The sequence below is a fragment of the Spea bombifrons genome, chromosome 2 (assembly GCF_027358695.1).
Source record: "Spea bombifrons isolate aSpeBom1 chromosome 2, aSpeBom1.2.pri, whole genome shotgun sequence".
Classification (NCBI taxonomy): Eukaryota; Metazoa; Chordata; class Amphibia; order Anura; family Pelobatidae; genus Spea; species Spea bombifrons.
In genome coordinates this window covers 21,685,643-21,703,904 of record NC_071088.1, presented here as the reverse complement: position 1 = coordinate 21,703,904, position 18,262 = coordinate 21,685,643, and the positions used below count along the sequence as shown (strand labels likewise).

Below are 18,262 nucleotides of genomic sequence, written 5' to 3'. Positions count from 1 at the left end.
ATGAGAAAAAATACGAGTTAAACAAAGACCAAAACAAAAAACACAACTGATGTGAAAAGAGAAGTGTGGTATAAAGACATAGCTCAACCACGGCTGGAGAACAACTTGTTACTTATCATCCTTTCTACAACTCCCATCACTGGCTTGCTGTGGACCACAAGAGTAACGAATGATCTAAGAACAATTAATGGCAGGGAACAAAATTACCTCCTACGGGTATTCTGTGATTAACATGATATGGAAGTGTCCCTCCTGAAACACAAAGTACGTGGAAGGGGATAAAACAGCGCCATCTAGAGCTCAGAAACAATAAGCACCCTGCATAATACAGTACATGCCTACATCTGCACTGTGAATGAACAGGTTGGGGAGATCAAAGACTTTGCACCGGAGAGGTTGAAGTCCTGTACCCCATCACACCCAGTATTTCATTTGTTGATTTATACAGTGTTTTCATACGCCTGAGTGTTGTCTCCAGTTCATAGACAGGAAAAGGATTAAGGTGGGGTGCGTTTAAGGGGGTCTCCACAAACCCGATTTGAAGAGGACAGATGACCACTAATACATGTTTTTAAATCTATATTTTAGCCAATGAATTTAATCAAACTGAGGCAGCTGCTGGTTTAGACATCATAACAGCAAATACAAATTTGAGAAATTTATCAGCTTGGTAAATTAAGGAACAATTAGCAGTGATGCTGCAAACTGACACCCTGGTCTCCCTGGTTTTATTCTAGTGATGTCATCAAGAACATTCCAAGGGTTTCCCCTCTTTCAAAATATATCTGAAAAGCCCCTATACGGGATATTTAGCTATAGTGCACTGCAACAAAAAATACATACTAAAAAAATTACAGTGTAAAATCGTAAAAAAATATGGTTTGGACAAAAAATTAATCATATGTATCACTTCGAACCACTCCCATAAAAAAAAGAAAAGAAATGCGTCCCCCTAAACCAATAAGTACACTTTTTAAGAGGTGAAACTGTAAAAAATATAAATTGTTTCATACTAAATGATGGATTATAAAGATGAATATGGTTTTTTTTAAAAAAAGTAACTTGTGTGGGTAAATTAAACGTGGAAGACAGATGAACAAGGACAAAGCAGAAATGTAGAAAAAGCCATCGTCCAAAAGTGTAAAAATGCCTTTGACCTGAAGGAGTTAAGCACGACTAAACATGAATTTATGGATGGAAGAGATAACGGCGAAAAGTTGCTTCATGAAAAACCGGTCAGCTTTTCAACACAAAGTTCCTTAACATAGACTTACTTCACTTGGTCCAAGACTGTCCAGACCACTGTAGCCCTCAGAGTTCTGACACGAGGTTCCTGTCTGTGTCCGGTGGATCCATACTTCTACACGAGTAGTGTCATCAGCGGTGTGTCGAAATGTCATCCGTGCATTAGAATTGTGAAGGTTGAGCCCCGTATCCTTTTGCTGCTTCGCTTCCATCTGCACAGCCTATAGTTGAAAATATATAAAAAAAAATTGTGAAAAGAATTATTTTTTATTGTTTTAAATAGTGCCATCAGATTCCGCAGCGCTGTACAAAGGGAGGACAGGACATAACAAGTAGTATATGACATAGGATGATATACAGAAAACAACAGGTGAGGAAGGCCCTGCTCAAGTGCTTTTACAATCTAGAGGGATGGTATTAAGATGTCCACATCTTGTAATCTGGGCGTTCTAGCTATCAACATATACAAATATGTGCAAAAGTTATATCGCAAAGTAGGGCTGCAACAACTAATCGATAAAATCGATAATAATCGATAATGAAATTCGTTGGCAACGAATTTCATTATCGATTAGTTGAATCGATTATTATCGATTATAAAATGAGGGTTTTTTCAGAGCAAACGCTCTGAAAAATCCCCCTCATTATATAATCCGTTTAGTCTGACTCACCGTCTCACAGCAGCAGCTCCTACTTACTCCCCCTCCCTGTAATCACTGTGACAACTGGCCCCGCCCCTTCCTTCTCCAGGCCAGAACCACATGGCTGTGACACTCATCTAACTGTAAGTATATGTACATTATATATATATATATATATATATATATAATGTGTATCTGTGTATATATATATATATATATATATATATATATATAATGTGTATGTGTGTATATATGTATGTAATATATATATATATATATATTTGGGCTACTGAAAGTTAGGGGAGGTGGGGGTTAATTTAGGGGCAGTTATGGTTAGTGGGGTGTTTAGGGTTAATTTAGGGGCAGTTATGGTTAATTGGGTGTTTAGGGTTAATTTAGGGGCAGTTATGTTAATAGGGTGTTTAGGGTTAATTTAGGAGCAGCTGTGGTTAATGGGGTGTTTGGGGTTAATTTGAGGCAGTTGTGGTTAATGGTGTGTTTAGGGTTAATTTAGGGGATGCTGTGGTTGATGGGGTCTTTAGGGTTAATTTAGGGGATGCTGTCGTTAAGGGGGTGTTAAGGGTTAATTTAGGGGCAGTTATGGTTAATGGGGAGTTTAGGGTTAATTTAGGGGAATCTAAATCCTGGGGGCAGTGAAGTGACATATCTGGGGGTATAAGGCATATACAGTATATAAGGCATATGTTGGGAGGCAGTGTGGCATGTCTGGGGAGGACGGAGTGGTGTATCAGGGTGTATAAGGCATATCTGGGGGTAGAGTGGCATATCTGGGGGTAGAGAAGTGGCATGTCTGGGAGACAGGGTGGCATGTCTGGGGAGGATTGAGTGGGGTATCAGGGGATATAAGGCGTATCAGGCACAGTGGCAGATGTGGGAGGCAGCGTGGAGTGGCAGATGTGGGAGGCAGCGTGGCATATGTGGGAGGCATTGTGGAGTGGCAGATGTGGGAGGCAGCATGGCGTGGCATATGTGGGGAGGGCAGGGTGGCATGTCTGGGGAGGATGGAGTGGTGTTTCAGGGGGTATAAGGCGTATCAGGCACAGTGGCATGTGGGGGGTAGAGTGGAGTGGCAGATGTGGGAGGCAGCGTGGAGTGGCATATGTGGGAGGCAGCGTGGTGTGGTATATGTGGGAGGCAGCGTGGAGTGCTGTGGTAGGCAGCGTGGCATATGTGGGGGGGCAGCATGGCATGTCTGGGAGGCAGCGTAGCAAGCCTGGGCTCAAATGTGCATATATTGGGGGGCTGGTTGGGAAATAAAGACAAGAAATTTATTATCAAAGTTTTTTTATTCTGCTGTTTGTATTTAACATCATTTGTTTAGTAAATTATTTTAAATAAATGAAAAATTTACATTCATTTTTTTTATCCGATTAATCGATTAATCGAAAAAATAATCGGCCAACTAATCGATTATTAAAATAATCGTTAGTTGCAGCCCTATCGCAAAGTGAAAAGTGAGAATTAAATTTTCCTTGCTCAACTCCTGTCAGCCATCACTTACAGAGAATCTTCCTCCCAACTCGGATAGGGTAAGAAATAACTATAACATGACCCATCCCCTCTACCTGCCAATGTGAAATAAAAAATAAAAAAAAAACACACCAGGAATAATGCAAGAGAATACATTTATCGGATGTAAATAAATGCTGCCAGGAAATAAGCAAGGAATAAAATCTTGGTAAGTAGAATTCTTTCCCTGGCCGTCATCACTTAGAGATATATCAAAGACCAAGGCAGGGATCACCTCAAGGCCGTCTGAAGGACCTTCTTCCCAAAGTCTTCCATAGAAAGCACACCTATACTGTAGCACCTGGCAAAAGTATGCAAGTTCTTCCAAGTAGCCACCTTGCAAATATAAGCCTTGTCTCTTTCTACCCGAGACATTACCACCGACCTTGTGGAGTACGTTCTCAGTTTGTGAGGGGGATCTCTCCCCGTTGCTTTATAAGCTTCAGCAACAATCCACTTGGCTACTGTAGCTCTGGACACCTTTCTGCTCTTTGAGGATCCGAAGAATGCAATGAAGCGGTTCTAATCTACTAATTAATTCAAAGTTTGGAGGGGAGTCTGGAGGAGGAATCTCTGTAAGTGATGGCTACCATGGCAAAGAAAAGAAGAGGTTTGCCACAGAAAGCAATGTTAGTTTACATTTTTTGTTATAGCATAATACACAATTTCTCCCCTGGCTGCCTCTACTTAAAGCAGCAAGCATACTTAAGTACACTACCTACACACAAATCACTCCTTTTAAAACCAGTGGGAACGTATGCTGGCTAAAGACTTATGTTCAACTAGCATACATTGGCTGCTACTACAGATTTGAATAAGTGTGCTACAAGCCACTTCCTAGTTTCAGTCCCTTTAAGCATTTAATGCGACTCATCATACCTTGCGTTTGGTCTCTTCAAACAAACTCATGAGACTCTCCTTAGCAGTGAGAATGGGGTTGCTTGCAGCCAGGCTGCGCATATAGTAATAAACAGCATCCAATTTGCGTCTCTGTATAAAACAAATACTGGTCATTAGCCGTTAATTACCGTGTTAATAAAAACTTTTCTTCTAAGAAAAAAACAGGCACAGACGTGAGCGACCACATTTTTAATTATTTATGTGTTTAATCCTCTAGCATTGTGTTTCTTCTTCTTGTGCATTTAACCCCTTCAGTCCCCTATGAATGTACCGGTACGGCCAAAAAAAACGCATCCCAAGAATCCCCTATGGATGTACCGGTACGTCCAGCCCTTTCTGCAGAGGCAGGGACACATCCCTGCTGCTGCAAGGGAGATCATGCTGGACTCCCCCCTGACAGCAGAAGCCAGCATCGCCGGCTTTCTGCTGTTTGATCTGCTGTAAAGTGTGATCAGTGCAGGGGGATCGCGGGGAGGGGAGTGAGAAACCATGTCTCTCACTCCCCCTCCAGTCCTGAAACAGAAAAGCAGAACAAAAAAAAGTTAATTCATTTAAAAATAATAGTAAAAAAATCATTAAAATAATAATATAAATAATAATAAAAAAATAAAAAATAAAGTGAGCTAAGTGATGTCATTGTGACATCACTGGCATTAATAACATGTTCAAGAGGTCCCTAAGAGGACCTCTAACCATTTAAAAAAAATATATTAAAAAAAAAAAAATGTATATAAAAAAGATTAAAAAAAATGAAAAAACCTTACATACCATTGCCCTATCATAACATCTACCCAGTATAACCCTCCTGCCCCCGTTCACAACTACAAAGCCCGTTAAGCCATAAGCATAAAAACTCTACAAAAAAATGTACACCTAGTTATAGTATGTTCCCTGGTGCTGGGAAAGTATGGAAAATCTATTTAAATTAGGTATTTCTGAAATCAGGACACCTGAATTGATAAACTTGGAGGGGATTTTCCATCACTTTACCTAATTTTGTGAGGATTCAGAGGCAACACTTTTAAAAACGTCTCATTCTAAATTTTCAGCTAAACATCCAACTATGGTATCAAAAGAAAGCTCTATCTCTCCTTGAAAAAACCATATATAGTTTACATGGGTACACTATTCACAGGAAAGGAGAATAATTGCTGAACCGACATAGCGCAAAAATGGAATAATTGCTCCTGTACTTGATTTACCAAAAACCCCTGGGATTGAAGGGGTTAAGATGTTCAGTATAGGATTTGACACATGAAACACACGGTAGTTTTGCTCAATTCAGAGACTGTAACTACCTGCCAATTTAAAATAGACGGGGTGCACAGGCCAATTGATAGAACAATGTACGCATTATAAAAGTGGTCTATTAACCCCTTAAGGACCGGGCTCATTTTTCGTTTTGTACCCTGTGGGACCGAGGCTGTTTTGACACTTTTGTGGTGCTTGTGTTCAGCTGTAATTTTCTCCTCACCCATTTAGTGTACCCACATAAGTTATATATTGTTTTTTTCAGGACAAGATGGGCTTTCTTCAGATGTTTTGATCGTATCATCTTATTTACTATAAAAAAATAAAAAAAACATGGTGAAAAATTGAAAAAAAAAAACACATTTTATGACTTTTATTTGAAAAATCTTTTACTCACCTAAAAAAGCAAGTAAAAAAACTAGCTAAATAGATTCTACTACTTGTCCTGAGTTTAGAAATACCCAATGTTTTTATGTTTTTTTGCTGTTTTTTGTAAGTTATAGGGCAATAAGTACAAGCAGCGTTTTATGATTTCCAAATCTTTTTTAACAAATCTGGTCAGTCTGCCTACATCTCCTCTTTGGAACATCTTTGAAGCCGGTTAACTCAATTTAACCCATTCAAACCATATATTTTTGAAAACTAGACACCCCAGGGTATTCCAAATGCTGTTATTTTAACCCTTTCCATGCACCAATTATAGAACTACACTTTGTCAAACTTTGTAATAGTAATTTTTTTTATTTTTTTTCACACAAATTGTATTTTAGTTTTAGATATACAGGTCCTGGTATATGCCACTGTCAAACAACACCCCAATGTGTGTTCAGGAACATCTCCTGAGTGCAGTGATACCCGACATGCATGGGTTTGTCGTGTTGTTTCAGATTTAAAATGCCACATTTGGGAAGTGCGCTTTTTTTCTCCATTTTGGTCAGTCTGTACCTATGCCCTATCTTTGAGCTAGGCCACTCCAATTTACCCCATCAGCCATTTTTTTTTATATATTAGACACCCCTTGGGTATTTGAAGTGCTTTTATTTTAACTCTTTGTTGAGATTTTTGAGAAATTTTAGCACTTGCTCAAAATAATAAACTTTATTTTTTAATTTAATTTTATTTTTTTAATACTTTTTTTATATTTTTTTTTACACATTTTGCTGGTACTGGATGGTTCATCTAGTGGCATCACTGCATAATTATTTTTAAATGTTAGCACATTTTTTTTATTTTTTTTTCCATTTTTTATTTTTTTTTGAATATTTTACTAATCACATAGTGATTAGAAAGCTGGGCTCCATTGACTTGCATGGTTGAATGCAGTACCTGTATTCAACCAGCAAGTGGAGACAGTTCTCTAGAGGGTCTGGAGACCCTCTAGCGAACTATTTGGTCTTTATTGTTTTATTTCCCGGGCCGCCGCCATCTTGCTTGATGGCGAAGATCACCGGCAGCGGCGGCTGTGACCGCTCTCCGGAGCGGTCACAGCCCACCCAGAGGTAAGTGTTTGGTGTCGCTGGATGCCTCCTGATCGAGGCATTCCAGCGACACCATTTATGTTTAGGAGGCGATCGTTGATCGCCTCCTAAACGCTTTTAAAACGGGCGTCCGCCGCCATACAATGTATGCCGGCTGTTGACGCCCCGGGGAGGGGCCAGACATGGCCCCCGATGCCGATCTCGAGGCATTGCAGCAAGGCCGTTTAAGCGAAGAAAGTGATCCTTGATCACTTTCTAAGCTTATTTAATTTTTTGACGGTTCAGGACCGTCAAAGGTCATTTAGTGACCTTCTTGTTATGACGGTGCTGAACCGGCAAAGGTCGCGAAGGGGTTAATAACATAGGTAGATGGCGTGCCCAGGGGGCGTGTCCAGAGGCTCTGGGAAGACGGATTCGCTGAGGAGTCTATCTGCATTATTCTGGTCTCTCTGCTGACTTCCACAAAAGGGCGGAGCCACAGGCAAAGCCTTGCCCCTCCTGCCAATCGCGGAAGAGGGTGTGTCGAGGCTGCTGCATAGAGTGATTCTAAGGGGGGACTCCTAGGGCTGTGAAGCCCCTTGCCTTTGCTGAAGATGCCATGGCATGCACCCGTTCCAACATCAGGAACGGGCCACAAATGGGTGCCTTATACTAGCCTTAATAGAACATTTCTTTGTGTGCATGAACAGAGAACACACAGCAGCTAAGAATTCAGAGACACCTGAAGAAAAATGTCTTCAGCCCCACACTGAATTGATTCAAGGCACCATAAATAATAAGTTTTGTAGGACTTCCGGCCCCCTCAGTAAAGCTGCAAACTAACACTGTAACCCACAATACAATTTTTGTTTTTCTTTACCGTGTATATAGCCAGGAGGGCAAGCTGGTTATAAGGTCGTCCATTCTTTGGTGCAATGTGCTGAGCTTTTAAGTACCAGCTGGAAAAAAGAAGGTTTTTCATATAAAAACATGAACTACTAATTCAATCTGGATTAGTCAATCAAATGGAAGCAGAAAATACAGCTGGTTACCTGCGGGCTTTACCATAATTACTTGTGTCTGTTGCCTGCTCTTTGTACCGAGCGATGTCACCCTGGCATATCATGCAGCGCTGGGCACTGATGAGGGCAAACTTTACCTGCATGGGTAAGAGAACAAAAAAACCCTTGAGGCACGGGGTTGTGCATATAAACAGTGAATTAAAACGTATAGAAGGCTGCTACCACGTACCACTTTACGTAGAGGTTTGCTGCGGATGGCCAGTCCATCCATATAATCCGCCAAATTAAACTGGTAACTTGCTTGCAGTTTTTGAAGCAAACTGTCAAAAAACGCTGTTCCCTACAAACACAGACAAACATAAATTAAGTCAGGTGGGGGGTATAACATGAAAATATATGAAAATAAAACTGGTAGTTGCTCCTTAAATTTACAAGCAAAAACAAATAAAGTATAGGAGGATAGCTAAGCAACATTAGACTTATTTATATGAACTTAATATGTCACAAGATTGGGTTTTTTGTAGTTTAGAATTTTAAAATCTTTACTTTAACCAGGTAAACAGATGTCTGTGATCAGTAACCCCATCAGTCATTATACATTTCAAATTCTAATTCTAATTCTAGAAATTGCATGGCAGCGTGTGTTAGTGTATGTTGTTGGGTAATGTGTGCATTTGTGCAATAGTGAGTTAGCATCTGTGTGTTACTGTATGGCATCAGTGTGAGTGTTTATGTCAGCATGTACCGTGTACATTAATGTATGGAGTTAGCATGTGCGTGCATGAGCGTGTGTGTTACTGTAAAGTAAATACCATATAAGCTAATGAGAATAATAAATGAGCAGGAAAGGTCAAGGTACGTTTAATAACTTTATATCAATTTAAGATAAATACCATGACAGGTGCTAGCTAGCTGTATGGCATCCATGAATGAAAGGGCGCTGGGAAATTTTAGATTTTTTTTTTTTACCTTGCCTATTACACGCTATACTATTTATCCTTCCATATTCCTATAGTCCATTGGCAACCTATTTCTGTTTGTTTGTGCTCTAGATGACGACCTTAACCCTTTCAACTTACTTCGTCTAGGACCTGGAGGAGTTGCCTGCGAATAACATCGCTTTCAGAAGAGGGCTCCTTCAGGAAGTGTCTGAATTTTTCTATGACTTGATAGAAGACGCTCTTCCACAGCAGCTGGTCCACATTATGCTGGTCACAGAACTCGATGTCTGTCAGAAGGCAGCGCTCGTACAGCTGAAGGAGCTCTGACCTGCAAAAAGAACAAACTTCTCAAACCAGTATCACTGAACAAGGAACAATCTACAGATAAAGTCAGCATGAGGCTTCAGTAAAGAATCAGGCCTGTGCGTTCAGAACACAAGGTCCCAAAGCCACATCGGGATCTGCAGGGCCTCTCTGGTCTCATTAAAGTCAATTCTCATGATTCCACCAAACATGGGATTCATGACAAAAAGAAGGACAGCATAAACATCTGCTCATCAAAAAGAAAAACTTGTCCAGCATTTGTCAATAAAGCTACCGGTTGTGCAACAACAGTTCTTGAACAAAGTTCCAATGACAGATGAACAGTAACGGAAGTTTGTTGGGCGAAACGGACCCTGCTATGTTAGAAGAAAACGTAAATACTGCAATCCACATTAAGACCCTCTTATGAAGGGTTAAGCATCATGATGACAGTTTCATTATTTGGGGATGTTTTGATCTGGACAACTTGTTAGCATTGGAATCATGAATTGTACCTTGTACCAGAGAAAGCTGTCGGGCCACATTTCCCCTATTACCCTAAGCCCTTTTGACATGACCTGAAATAAGCTGCTTGTTTGCAACAACCCACAAAAGTAACATAATCAAAGCAGTTCAGAATGGAAGAGCGGGCCAAAGTTCTAAAGTTGGCAAAACCAAAATCACTGGGGCTCTATATTTGTCTTTTATAGTAACATGAGATAAGCATGAAGATGAGGGGCTGTTTCTTTGCCCAGGTTCCCTCTTAAAATCTGGTATTGGTTAAAGATCCAAACCTTCAATGCCAGAAAATGCAATGATGAAGAAAACCAGAGGGAAGAGGGAATATTGGTTAACACAACTGTATGTCTATCCGGTAGGGTTCTTGAATTCCAAAATCCAGTGTATAATGGCATTTGGTCCGCTGCAGTTAAAGGAACTTGCTGAAACTAAAAGCTACATGATTTTGGAGCTACTTGTTTGAAAAGTCTGATTGCTTGTTTTACTTAGTTGAAAATGAGTTAAGAAACATAATTTAGTAATAACAGTAAATGAACCAATGGAGTAGTAAATGGGTAGCGTATTCTGTCGTAGGGAGGTAGGTCTGTCACTGTAACAGCCCTTGTTGCGTTCCCAGGGTCTGATCCTCTGCGATGTGGCTCCCAATGTGGCCCACAGCTCAATGGGCTGGTTGAGATATCAACTGTCCAATTTACGCTATGGAGGTCCGTGCTTAGCCAGCATAGACCTCAATATTATCCCATATTTGCATCCTCCATGGAGAGAATCAGGATATGAGGCAATGGTGTGAAGAAAGAAAAAAGCAGCTCCAAAATGGAAGTACCGGATGGTGGGTGTGTGCTGCCCTCAATTTTATTATTATTTACAGGAAGACCAGGTTCATAATAGGAAACGTTTTTGACTATTTTACTAACTCACTGTTTTTCATAAAAAAAATTCTAAAGAGTATTTTTACCCCCCATTAAACTATAAGTACTTATGTAGAAGACGTAACAAATATAGACGGTCATTAGCATATGAGCCAACTGTCCCAAAGGCCTGTTCTTAGACTTGGCTCCCACAATTACAATCATGCTATCTGGCACTTCTCCCAGATTTTAAACTCTGAATTTTAACCTTGCACCCAAAGTTGATTCCAGAAAGACACATTATGGGCTTGCCATTAAAGTGTTACAAACTATTCTGCTCACAATATGTGTTTAAAGCTATTTATTTATCATGTTCCATGATAACGCTCGCCAAACACTTTTATGGGGTGGGTTGTAGGTGGTCTCATATGCTGGAGGGCCAAACTCCATTAAAGAAAATGATGTCATAATGTAATAAACTGTATAACCTTCTCAGACAGGATAGGGGTCATGGAAAAGTTAATGTAGACCATGGTGGGACAGTCCTGTTCTGTAGCAGCTTGTTGTCTATCATAAAAAGGAGTCTAACTATCGGCTGAGCGCAATCTGACTGAGGAGTGTGATGACACCACAATTCTTAAGTATGACTAGATAATGCACAACTTATGGAAAACTGGGGACACATACAATCTATTTTATCTGAATCAACCAAGAAAAGATAAGATTTATTCGAGTTAGCTGCACAAATTCTGTCCGCAGTTTCACTTTTCTCTAAAGTTCTTCGTATCTACCCTACCGTAAAGAAGATCATCCATTACACAAGCACAATTGTGTTGCCAGTCCTATGAAGATTACCTTACATGTTGGGGGAAAAATATTGATATTTAAAATAAAAACGGCACTTAAAGTATGCATCTTTGCATGGTCTGTCGTCAACAATATGAACAATGGGATTACTTACCGAAGAACTGCCATTTTATTAAGACCTTCAGTGCTAATTCCATCTCGGGATAGGAGGTTACTGAGTTGCAGCTCTTGATTATCTGCCAGTCTCAAAAGACTCCTCATTTCTTGCTGCTGCAGTGTCCTCACCTGCTGTTCCATTTCTTCTGGAGTCAGGGGGCTTCCCGAATAGTGTCCAGAGCTATAATGCCCAGGCTGGGCTTGGTATCCAGGGTAATATGCACCTGGGTACATGCCGTTGCTGGGGCTCATGGAGTACGGCATAGAAAAACTACTGTAAGGATATGCTGGGCGGGCATAGTAGTATGGATTATCAGAGTTCTGAAACTTGTAGTAAGGTGTCTGAGGCACAGACTGGTAAACATCACCCTGGGAGGAAGGTGAAACCTCATCATCAGTGTCCAGAAAGTGTAACTGAGGCATCTGGTTTTTCAAAGCAGGCTTTTGTTCAGGATTATTTGGATCCCACAGGCGACGAGTGGCTCCCCCACGGCCCCTGCCACGGACCCCTTTGCCTGCAGCTGAAATAAGGAGAGGCTTTGTGTTACTCTGGTTTGTATCTAATGCCCCTGCTGAATTGGAGAAGTCCGTGTTGGCTGGAAGAATGAGAATTCCCCTTCCTCTTCCTCTTGGTTCAACTGCTTTCCCAGTCAACTCCTGTTTGCCAGTATCAGCATTGTATCGATTAGTCGCTATCTCGCCTCTCTTCTTTGCTCGGTCTTCATCAGGGTAAGAGCGGTGTTTAGACTGTCCTTGAGGAATCACCCCTCTATTATCTCTGTTACCTGCTCTTTTCTCAATGTCTGCTTTGGTTACCAGTCCTTTATCCATTGGGTGCGGTCTCTTCTTTTCCAAGTTTCTGCTTGCAGGTGGACCCTCTAACCATTCATTGCAATCCTCTTCTAAAGAATCAGTGGAAGAGAGAGACACCTGCTTTTTCACGCGTACCTTTTCTTTCCGATCCCCAATTACCTTTGCCCTATCTTGATGTCTCTTAGTCACTTCTCCAAAAAGGGCATCTTCGCTGCTGTTGTTGCTTCCAGCTGAGCTGGTGCTGCAGTTTCGAGTCCGTGTCCTGCGTTTGTCAGAATGGGAGTAACGTTTAGTGGAACCAGACTTACGATCCTCCTTCCCGGGCCTCACGAAGGGCATATCTTCCACAGCCTTGTTAGGTTTGTCTTTCTCAGACCTCCTAGGCTTTTCTGCCTTATTCGGCTTACCACCATCATCCTGAACCATCTCATGTTTTACTGCTTTTTTGTTGACCTTCTCATAGTCTTCCTCATCGACTATTTTCAGCTGTTCTATTTTTCTCACACAGTCTTCTTCTGTTTTTTCACTCAAAGGTTCTTTCCCGAGAATCTGATTTCGTCTTCCTGGTTGGTAGATTTGCCTGTCAGGTTTCTTGGTTCTTTTGGGGATCTTTCGTTCTTGACCTTCTGGGATACTCGACAAATGGCTGTCCTGCTCAAGATCATCATCTTGCATGGCCTCAATTGAGACGGGAGATGGACTTACTCCATTAACTATGTTGGGCTCGTTAGCACCCTCAATGCTGTCACCTTCATGACCAGTCTCATCTTGTTTAGGCTTACTTCTCAACCTGGAGAGACCAGGTTTGTAGATTTCCATGTCTGGACGTCTATTATCTCTTCTGTGTCTGGGTTCTTTAATTTGCCTCATGTTTTCTATGAAACAAAAAACAAAAGCCTGTTCATCAGAAAGAAAATCTCAGCTAACCAGCTTGTGCAATGCATTGTAAAGCGTGTTACAACAAAATGAATAAATGTACTACTCACACAAAAAAACTTTTTTATATTAAACACAAAACTGTCAAACTGTCTAACAAATATCATCATCATCATCATTTATACACAGGAGGAACACTCTTTAAACTTACTGACTTCACACGCATGATGAGGGGCCATCATCAGTTACGGCCCCTTTCAAGAAAGGCTGAGCTGCAGGTAAATAGGTGAGATCACCTTGAAGAAACCTCTCTATACCAACTATACGCTATGCGGGGTCAGCTCTACTTGAAGGAAAGCCTTGCTGGGACAAGGCCTTCTTAACATATAGTTAGTGAATACATTTCTGAGTTGCACGGTAAGGAGATTATATAAGAGCTAACTTAATTTATAAAAGGCACCATAAATTGAATAAAAGACTGGAAACCTGTGATCCAAAAAAAAGATGCGTAACAGCTCATTAATGGGAGTGGGGGGGGGGTCAGTTACTGTCATAGCTAAAATTATACCGGATACGACAAATTCTCTGTCATAGAAGGCAGTTCCATGGAAGACGTATAGTTTCTACACCAGTATTATGATAAATCTGTATTGAAAGCCAAATGCAAACTTAAAGGGATGAACAGCATTGTGTATTATGTTTTTAAACCCGGCATAAGTGGAGGCATTTCCTTGAGAATGTTGGTGAAAATGATAAAAAGTGTATTTCCACAGTAAAGATAAAAACCATTCTTTTAGTTGCTCAGTATAATGGATATTTTCCAGGAAATTTAAAAAAAAAACAAAAAAAAAAACGCATCTACAAAAAAATGAGAAAGGCGGCATGTATTTCTTAATGCTGCACGTTACGTCCCATGAGAAACACTACCAAGTTGTGCATTATGTCTTCTTCCTGGTATCACAAGTCTTCCGAATAAACACAGACAGTCAAGTATATTTTCCATGATATGTTTTGGGTGACGTCTCCCATTCTCCCAGTGATTATAAAGCGCACAGAAAAATCAATTTCTGATTTAAGAAAGGGGGGAAAAAAAATACTTTTTTCTTTAACTATGATTAAACATGCATTGGAAAGTATAAAAATGGTCTGCCTTAAAGCTCTGCGAGTGGGATTAATTACCTCCGACATCAGAGGTGTCAGGCAGCATCTCAAAAGATCTAATTACGGCAGCGATGTACATGTTATAAAGCGACAGGAGCGTGAGTCACCCAAAATGACGATTATATATCATCTACGGGTAATGAAAAAGATCTATTTCTAAATACATAATCCCTGAACATTACAATGCAGAACGTTAGCTTGTGTAGCCCAATATAAACAATTATATATAGCCTGTCAAAAGGCCATTGTGTTGTTTCCGCCTAAAAAAGCAGATTATTTCCTGAATTGTTTAATGATTTGTCTTGGAAGGTGTAGGAGGAAAACTCACACACACCAACTTTATACATGGAGGATAATTACCACCCAGTGTATAGGAGTTAAAATAAATATATGCTATTTCACATGTTTAAGACAGAAATTGATGAAAAGCTAATAGAGTATGAAGAATATTTTATCGCAGACAACTGCCTAACACATGATAATCAATGAAAGGAACAGTGTTTCTCTTGGAAGAATGATGCGCGCAGGCATCGTAGGTTCACGTTTACATGCTTCTAATGTGTTCAGGATTAAAAAGGCACGCAAACAGACCAACCTGAATAGTTTGAGGTCAAGCCCTTATTGTACTAATTCACAAACATTTCTGGAGAACTTGCAAAGCCAGTCAAACTGATATATCGAACATAAAAAGAAGATGAGTGGAAAAAAACGACTACTTAATTACCCACTGCAATAAGGGTAATAGAGTATTACTACTTCATTGAAGTTGTGTAATGATACATATATATACACCGTATATATATATATATGTATATGGACAGTATCGACAGCGGTTATAGCAGATGAGAATGGAAATCCAAATCCTTGGTCAATAACGCTTAAAAAAAAAATAGCTCATGAGCCGGGCGCTCTTCAGCTAATGTATTTGTTTATCTGTCAATACGTCTAGAATATATATTGTAAGACAGGGCTTGACAAATTTCAAAATTTTGCTCCTTGTAGATGCCACCTTCAAATGCTAGATGAGCTGAACCCCAATGTGGATCAATGTGTCAACCTTCAAGCTGAACTACTTCAAAATAATATTCTGTAAATGTACTGCAGCAACAGACAATGAAGAAGGAACAGGGCAAGAAGTTCTAACTAAATTCTGGAAAAAACTACGACACCTTGGATTTCATAAAAACAAAGAGATATTTGGAATGCCATAAGAGCTATAAAAAGGGCCTGGAAAAAAACGATGCCAAGTTAGTTGATGCCAAAGGCTTTGAAGATCCTGTAACTAATGTTACTGAAAATATTGTAGAGATGGCAAGGCAGTTAGAGCTGGAAGTGGAGCCAGAAGATGTTGCTGAACTTCTGGCGCCCCATAGAGAGCCCCTCAGCAATGAACATCTTCTGGAACTTCAAGGGCAAAAGAAGAAAAAGATGTGCGAGTTGAGACCATCAAGCAGCCTGGAGTCCCAGCTTCCGAAATTCTCACTGAAGCTTTCCGTCAGCTTGATTGCGTTGTGGCTCTTTTTGAAAGAAGTTCCAAAGTCAATGTTGTAATTTTAGGGGGTAATGCCTACTGCAAAGAAATCTCCAGGGAAAAGAGCTATAATTCAAACCTCCTTAGAAACCTACTTTAATAAAAGCCCGGCAGCACCCAGTCAAACTCCTAGAATGACAACACCGACTGCTCCTACTGTCACTGCTACTTGCAGTCCATCCAAATCACCAGCAAGAAAGTGTCTCGCCTTTGATGACTTGACCTACGAAACAGAAGATATGTCCTATCCTTTATCCTACAATAAATCCTCTCATCAGACAGCTGCTCTTGTCAGAAAAATCAGCCCAGGTAAGTTTACACTTTTTCTTTAAATATTGTGTTACTTACATCTGTTATGCTTGTATTGGAGGAGTGCAGCGCAGCATACACTTCCTTTTACATACATACCCCATTGTGTTTGTTAATGTGGGGTGAGCCTGTGTCATATACAACACTGTACAGATCACAAACATCAACGGCATAACCAAGTATATAGAAGCATCTCGGGTGTACAGTCATTATAAACAGTACACATAAACACCATGTCTACTACATTGTAAGTAGTGTTCCGTGACACAAGACCACAACAATCAAGCATGCAATGACACCAAATAGTTCCAAGGGAGCAAAAAGTGGGACAGCAAAAATAAGCAAAATTTAAAGTCCAAGGCAAGTATTCTGTAAGTGCCTCAGAAGGAATAAACACAACATCACTTCCCAGGCTAGTAAAGCCATCCCACCATTTTCTAGCACATGTATAGGGGGGGCTGATTTCTCTGTTAAGGATTGAACTTGTTCAGATATCTTTGTGTATTACATATTATACAGTGATAAGAAAAGGGAGTTCGCAATAGTGGTCTTCATATAAAAAGCTTATTCCAAAAATAATTACCTTTTTTAGATGATTTCTTTAAAATGTGTTACAAATGTTACATTGGTGGAGTTATGGCGCTTCATGTATATATTTGTACGTTCACTGAATATAAGATATACAGTCAAAACAACTGAAATATGGTACATGGAATGGGAAATAAGACAACACAATCATAAACAAAAAGAATCGGGCTGGTAGGAAACAACCACTGAGACTATCAGGGATGTCAATTTTCTAGAGGCTGTAAAACCTTCAAAGGCTACGTTCTGCGATAAGATGAGCAGCGAGAGCATCCGCCACAACAAGATCAAAACTGGAGCTCAGGCAGTTTCACCTGCTGATCATTCTGCTGATCCCTCTGCGGTGTTTCTGTGCCGATCATTCTGATTACCAAATGAAGCATCTTGCTAGCTGTGTGTTTTGGGGGGTCATTTACTAAAGTATTGCCAATAAAACAGCAGGGCCGGTCAGTGTGGACCAAGGTGCCACATATAAAAAATGCTTCAACAGGTGGAAGAATGACTGATGCTCACAAAATGAGCAACCAACACATCTAGAGTGAGTGCGTGTGTCCTGTACTACTTATATTTTATGTTAAGTGGGATTGGTGAATACTAAGCAGCTAGATGTACGACTTAATGGCAGTAATGTCCAGTTTGGTGTCAGAGACCCAAACACTGAGCATGCGCACTCCCGGTGCATTTGCCTCTAGCTGCTGGGCTAAGGAGAATATTCTATGCCAATCGAGAGGAATCTCTAAAGTCAAAAGACACAGAATAGAGAATATACGGCTTCTTGGATTTCAAATAAAGGAAAAGTTATGAAAACAGATCTCACATGGCCGCCCCATTTAAAAACATTTAAAGGCGCATTTTGCATCTACACGTTCTCCTGGGATCAGATCATATCGGGTGCTCCTTATTATCGCGTAGATAATCTTATTTGCCTGTCGCCCGTCCGGGCACAACACATTCCGGGGCCCATCTATAAGTAAGGGCCACATACGGAGATATGCCCCCCTGCTCGTGACATATTCTCAGGTGTGAGACACTATTGTTCCGGTGACATGCTGAGGGAAGTTGGGCTGTGAGGGGGCGTGTTCGTGAACCTGCGTGAAGATACACTGCAGCATCATATAAACCGCTCTTTGGACGGCAGCCACACTACGTGCCAGCTTTCTCACCTCGACTGCCTGCCCCGTCGCCGGCTGCCAGCAAGTCCCGTAACTCGGAGGCGGAGATCCTAACCCGTTCCAATGTAGCCGCCATCTTGCCTGCGACCGCCAGGAATCAAAACAAGAAGCGGAACGCACGTCTACGGCGGCTGTGCTGGTCCAATCCGTAAGTGTGGACATTAGCTTCCGGCAAGCGCCATATTTCTGTACGGA

At 40.7% G+C, this 18,262-nt stretch overlaps 1 protein-coding gene across 1 annotated transcript in view; it reads right to left on the bottom strand.

Annotated features, from left to right (window-relative positions):
- Positions 1-18,175, bottom strand: part of SMG6 (SMG6 nonsense mediated mRNA decay factor) — a 94,669-nt gene extending 76,494 nt beyond the window's left edge. Inside the window, exons 1-8 of the mRNA XM_053457091.1 lie at positions 18,059-18,175; positions 11,619-13,308; positions 9,126-9,315; positions 8,276-8,386; positions 8,077-8,183; positions 7,905-7,983; positions 4,296-4,406; positions 1,275-1,466 (exon numbers count right to left, since the gene is read on the bottom strand). Coding sequence (XP_053313066.1) covers positions 1,275-1,466; positions 4,296-4,406; positions 7,905-7,983; positions 8,077-8,183; positions 8,276-8,386; positions 9,126-9,315; positions 11,619-13,308; positions 18,059-18,143 — 2,565 coding nt within the window. The 5' untranslated portion in view covers positions 18,144-18,175. The remainder of the gene's footprint in view (positions 1-1,274; positions 1,467-4,295; positions 4,407-7,904; positions 7,984-8,076; positions 8,184-8,275; positions 8,387-9,125; positions 9,316-11,618; positions 13,309-18,058) is intronic.
- Positions 18,176-18,262: the final 87 nt, after the last annotated feature.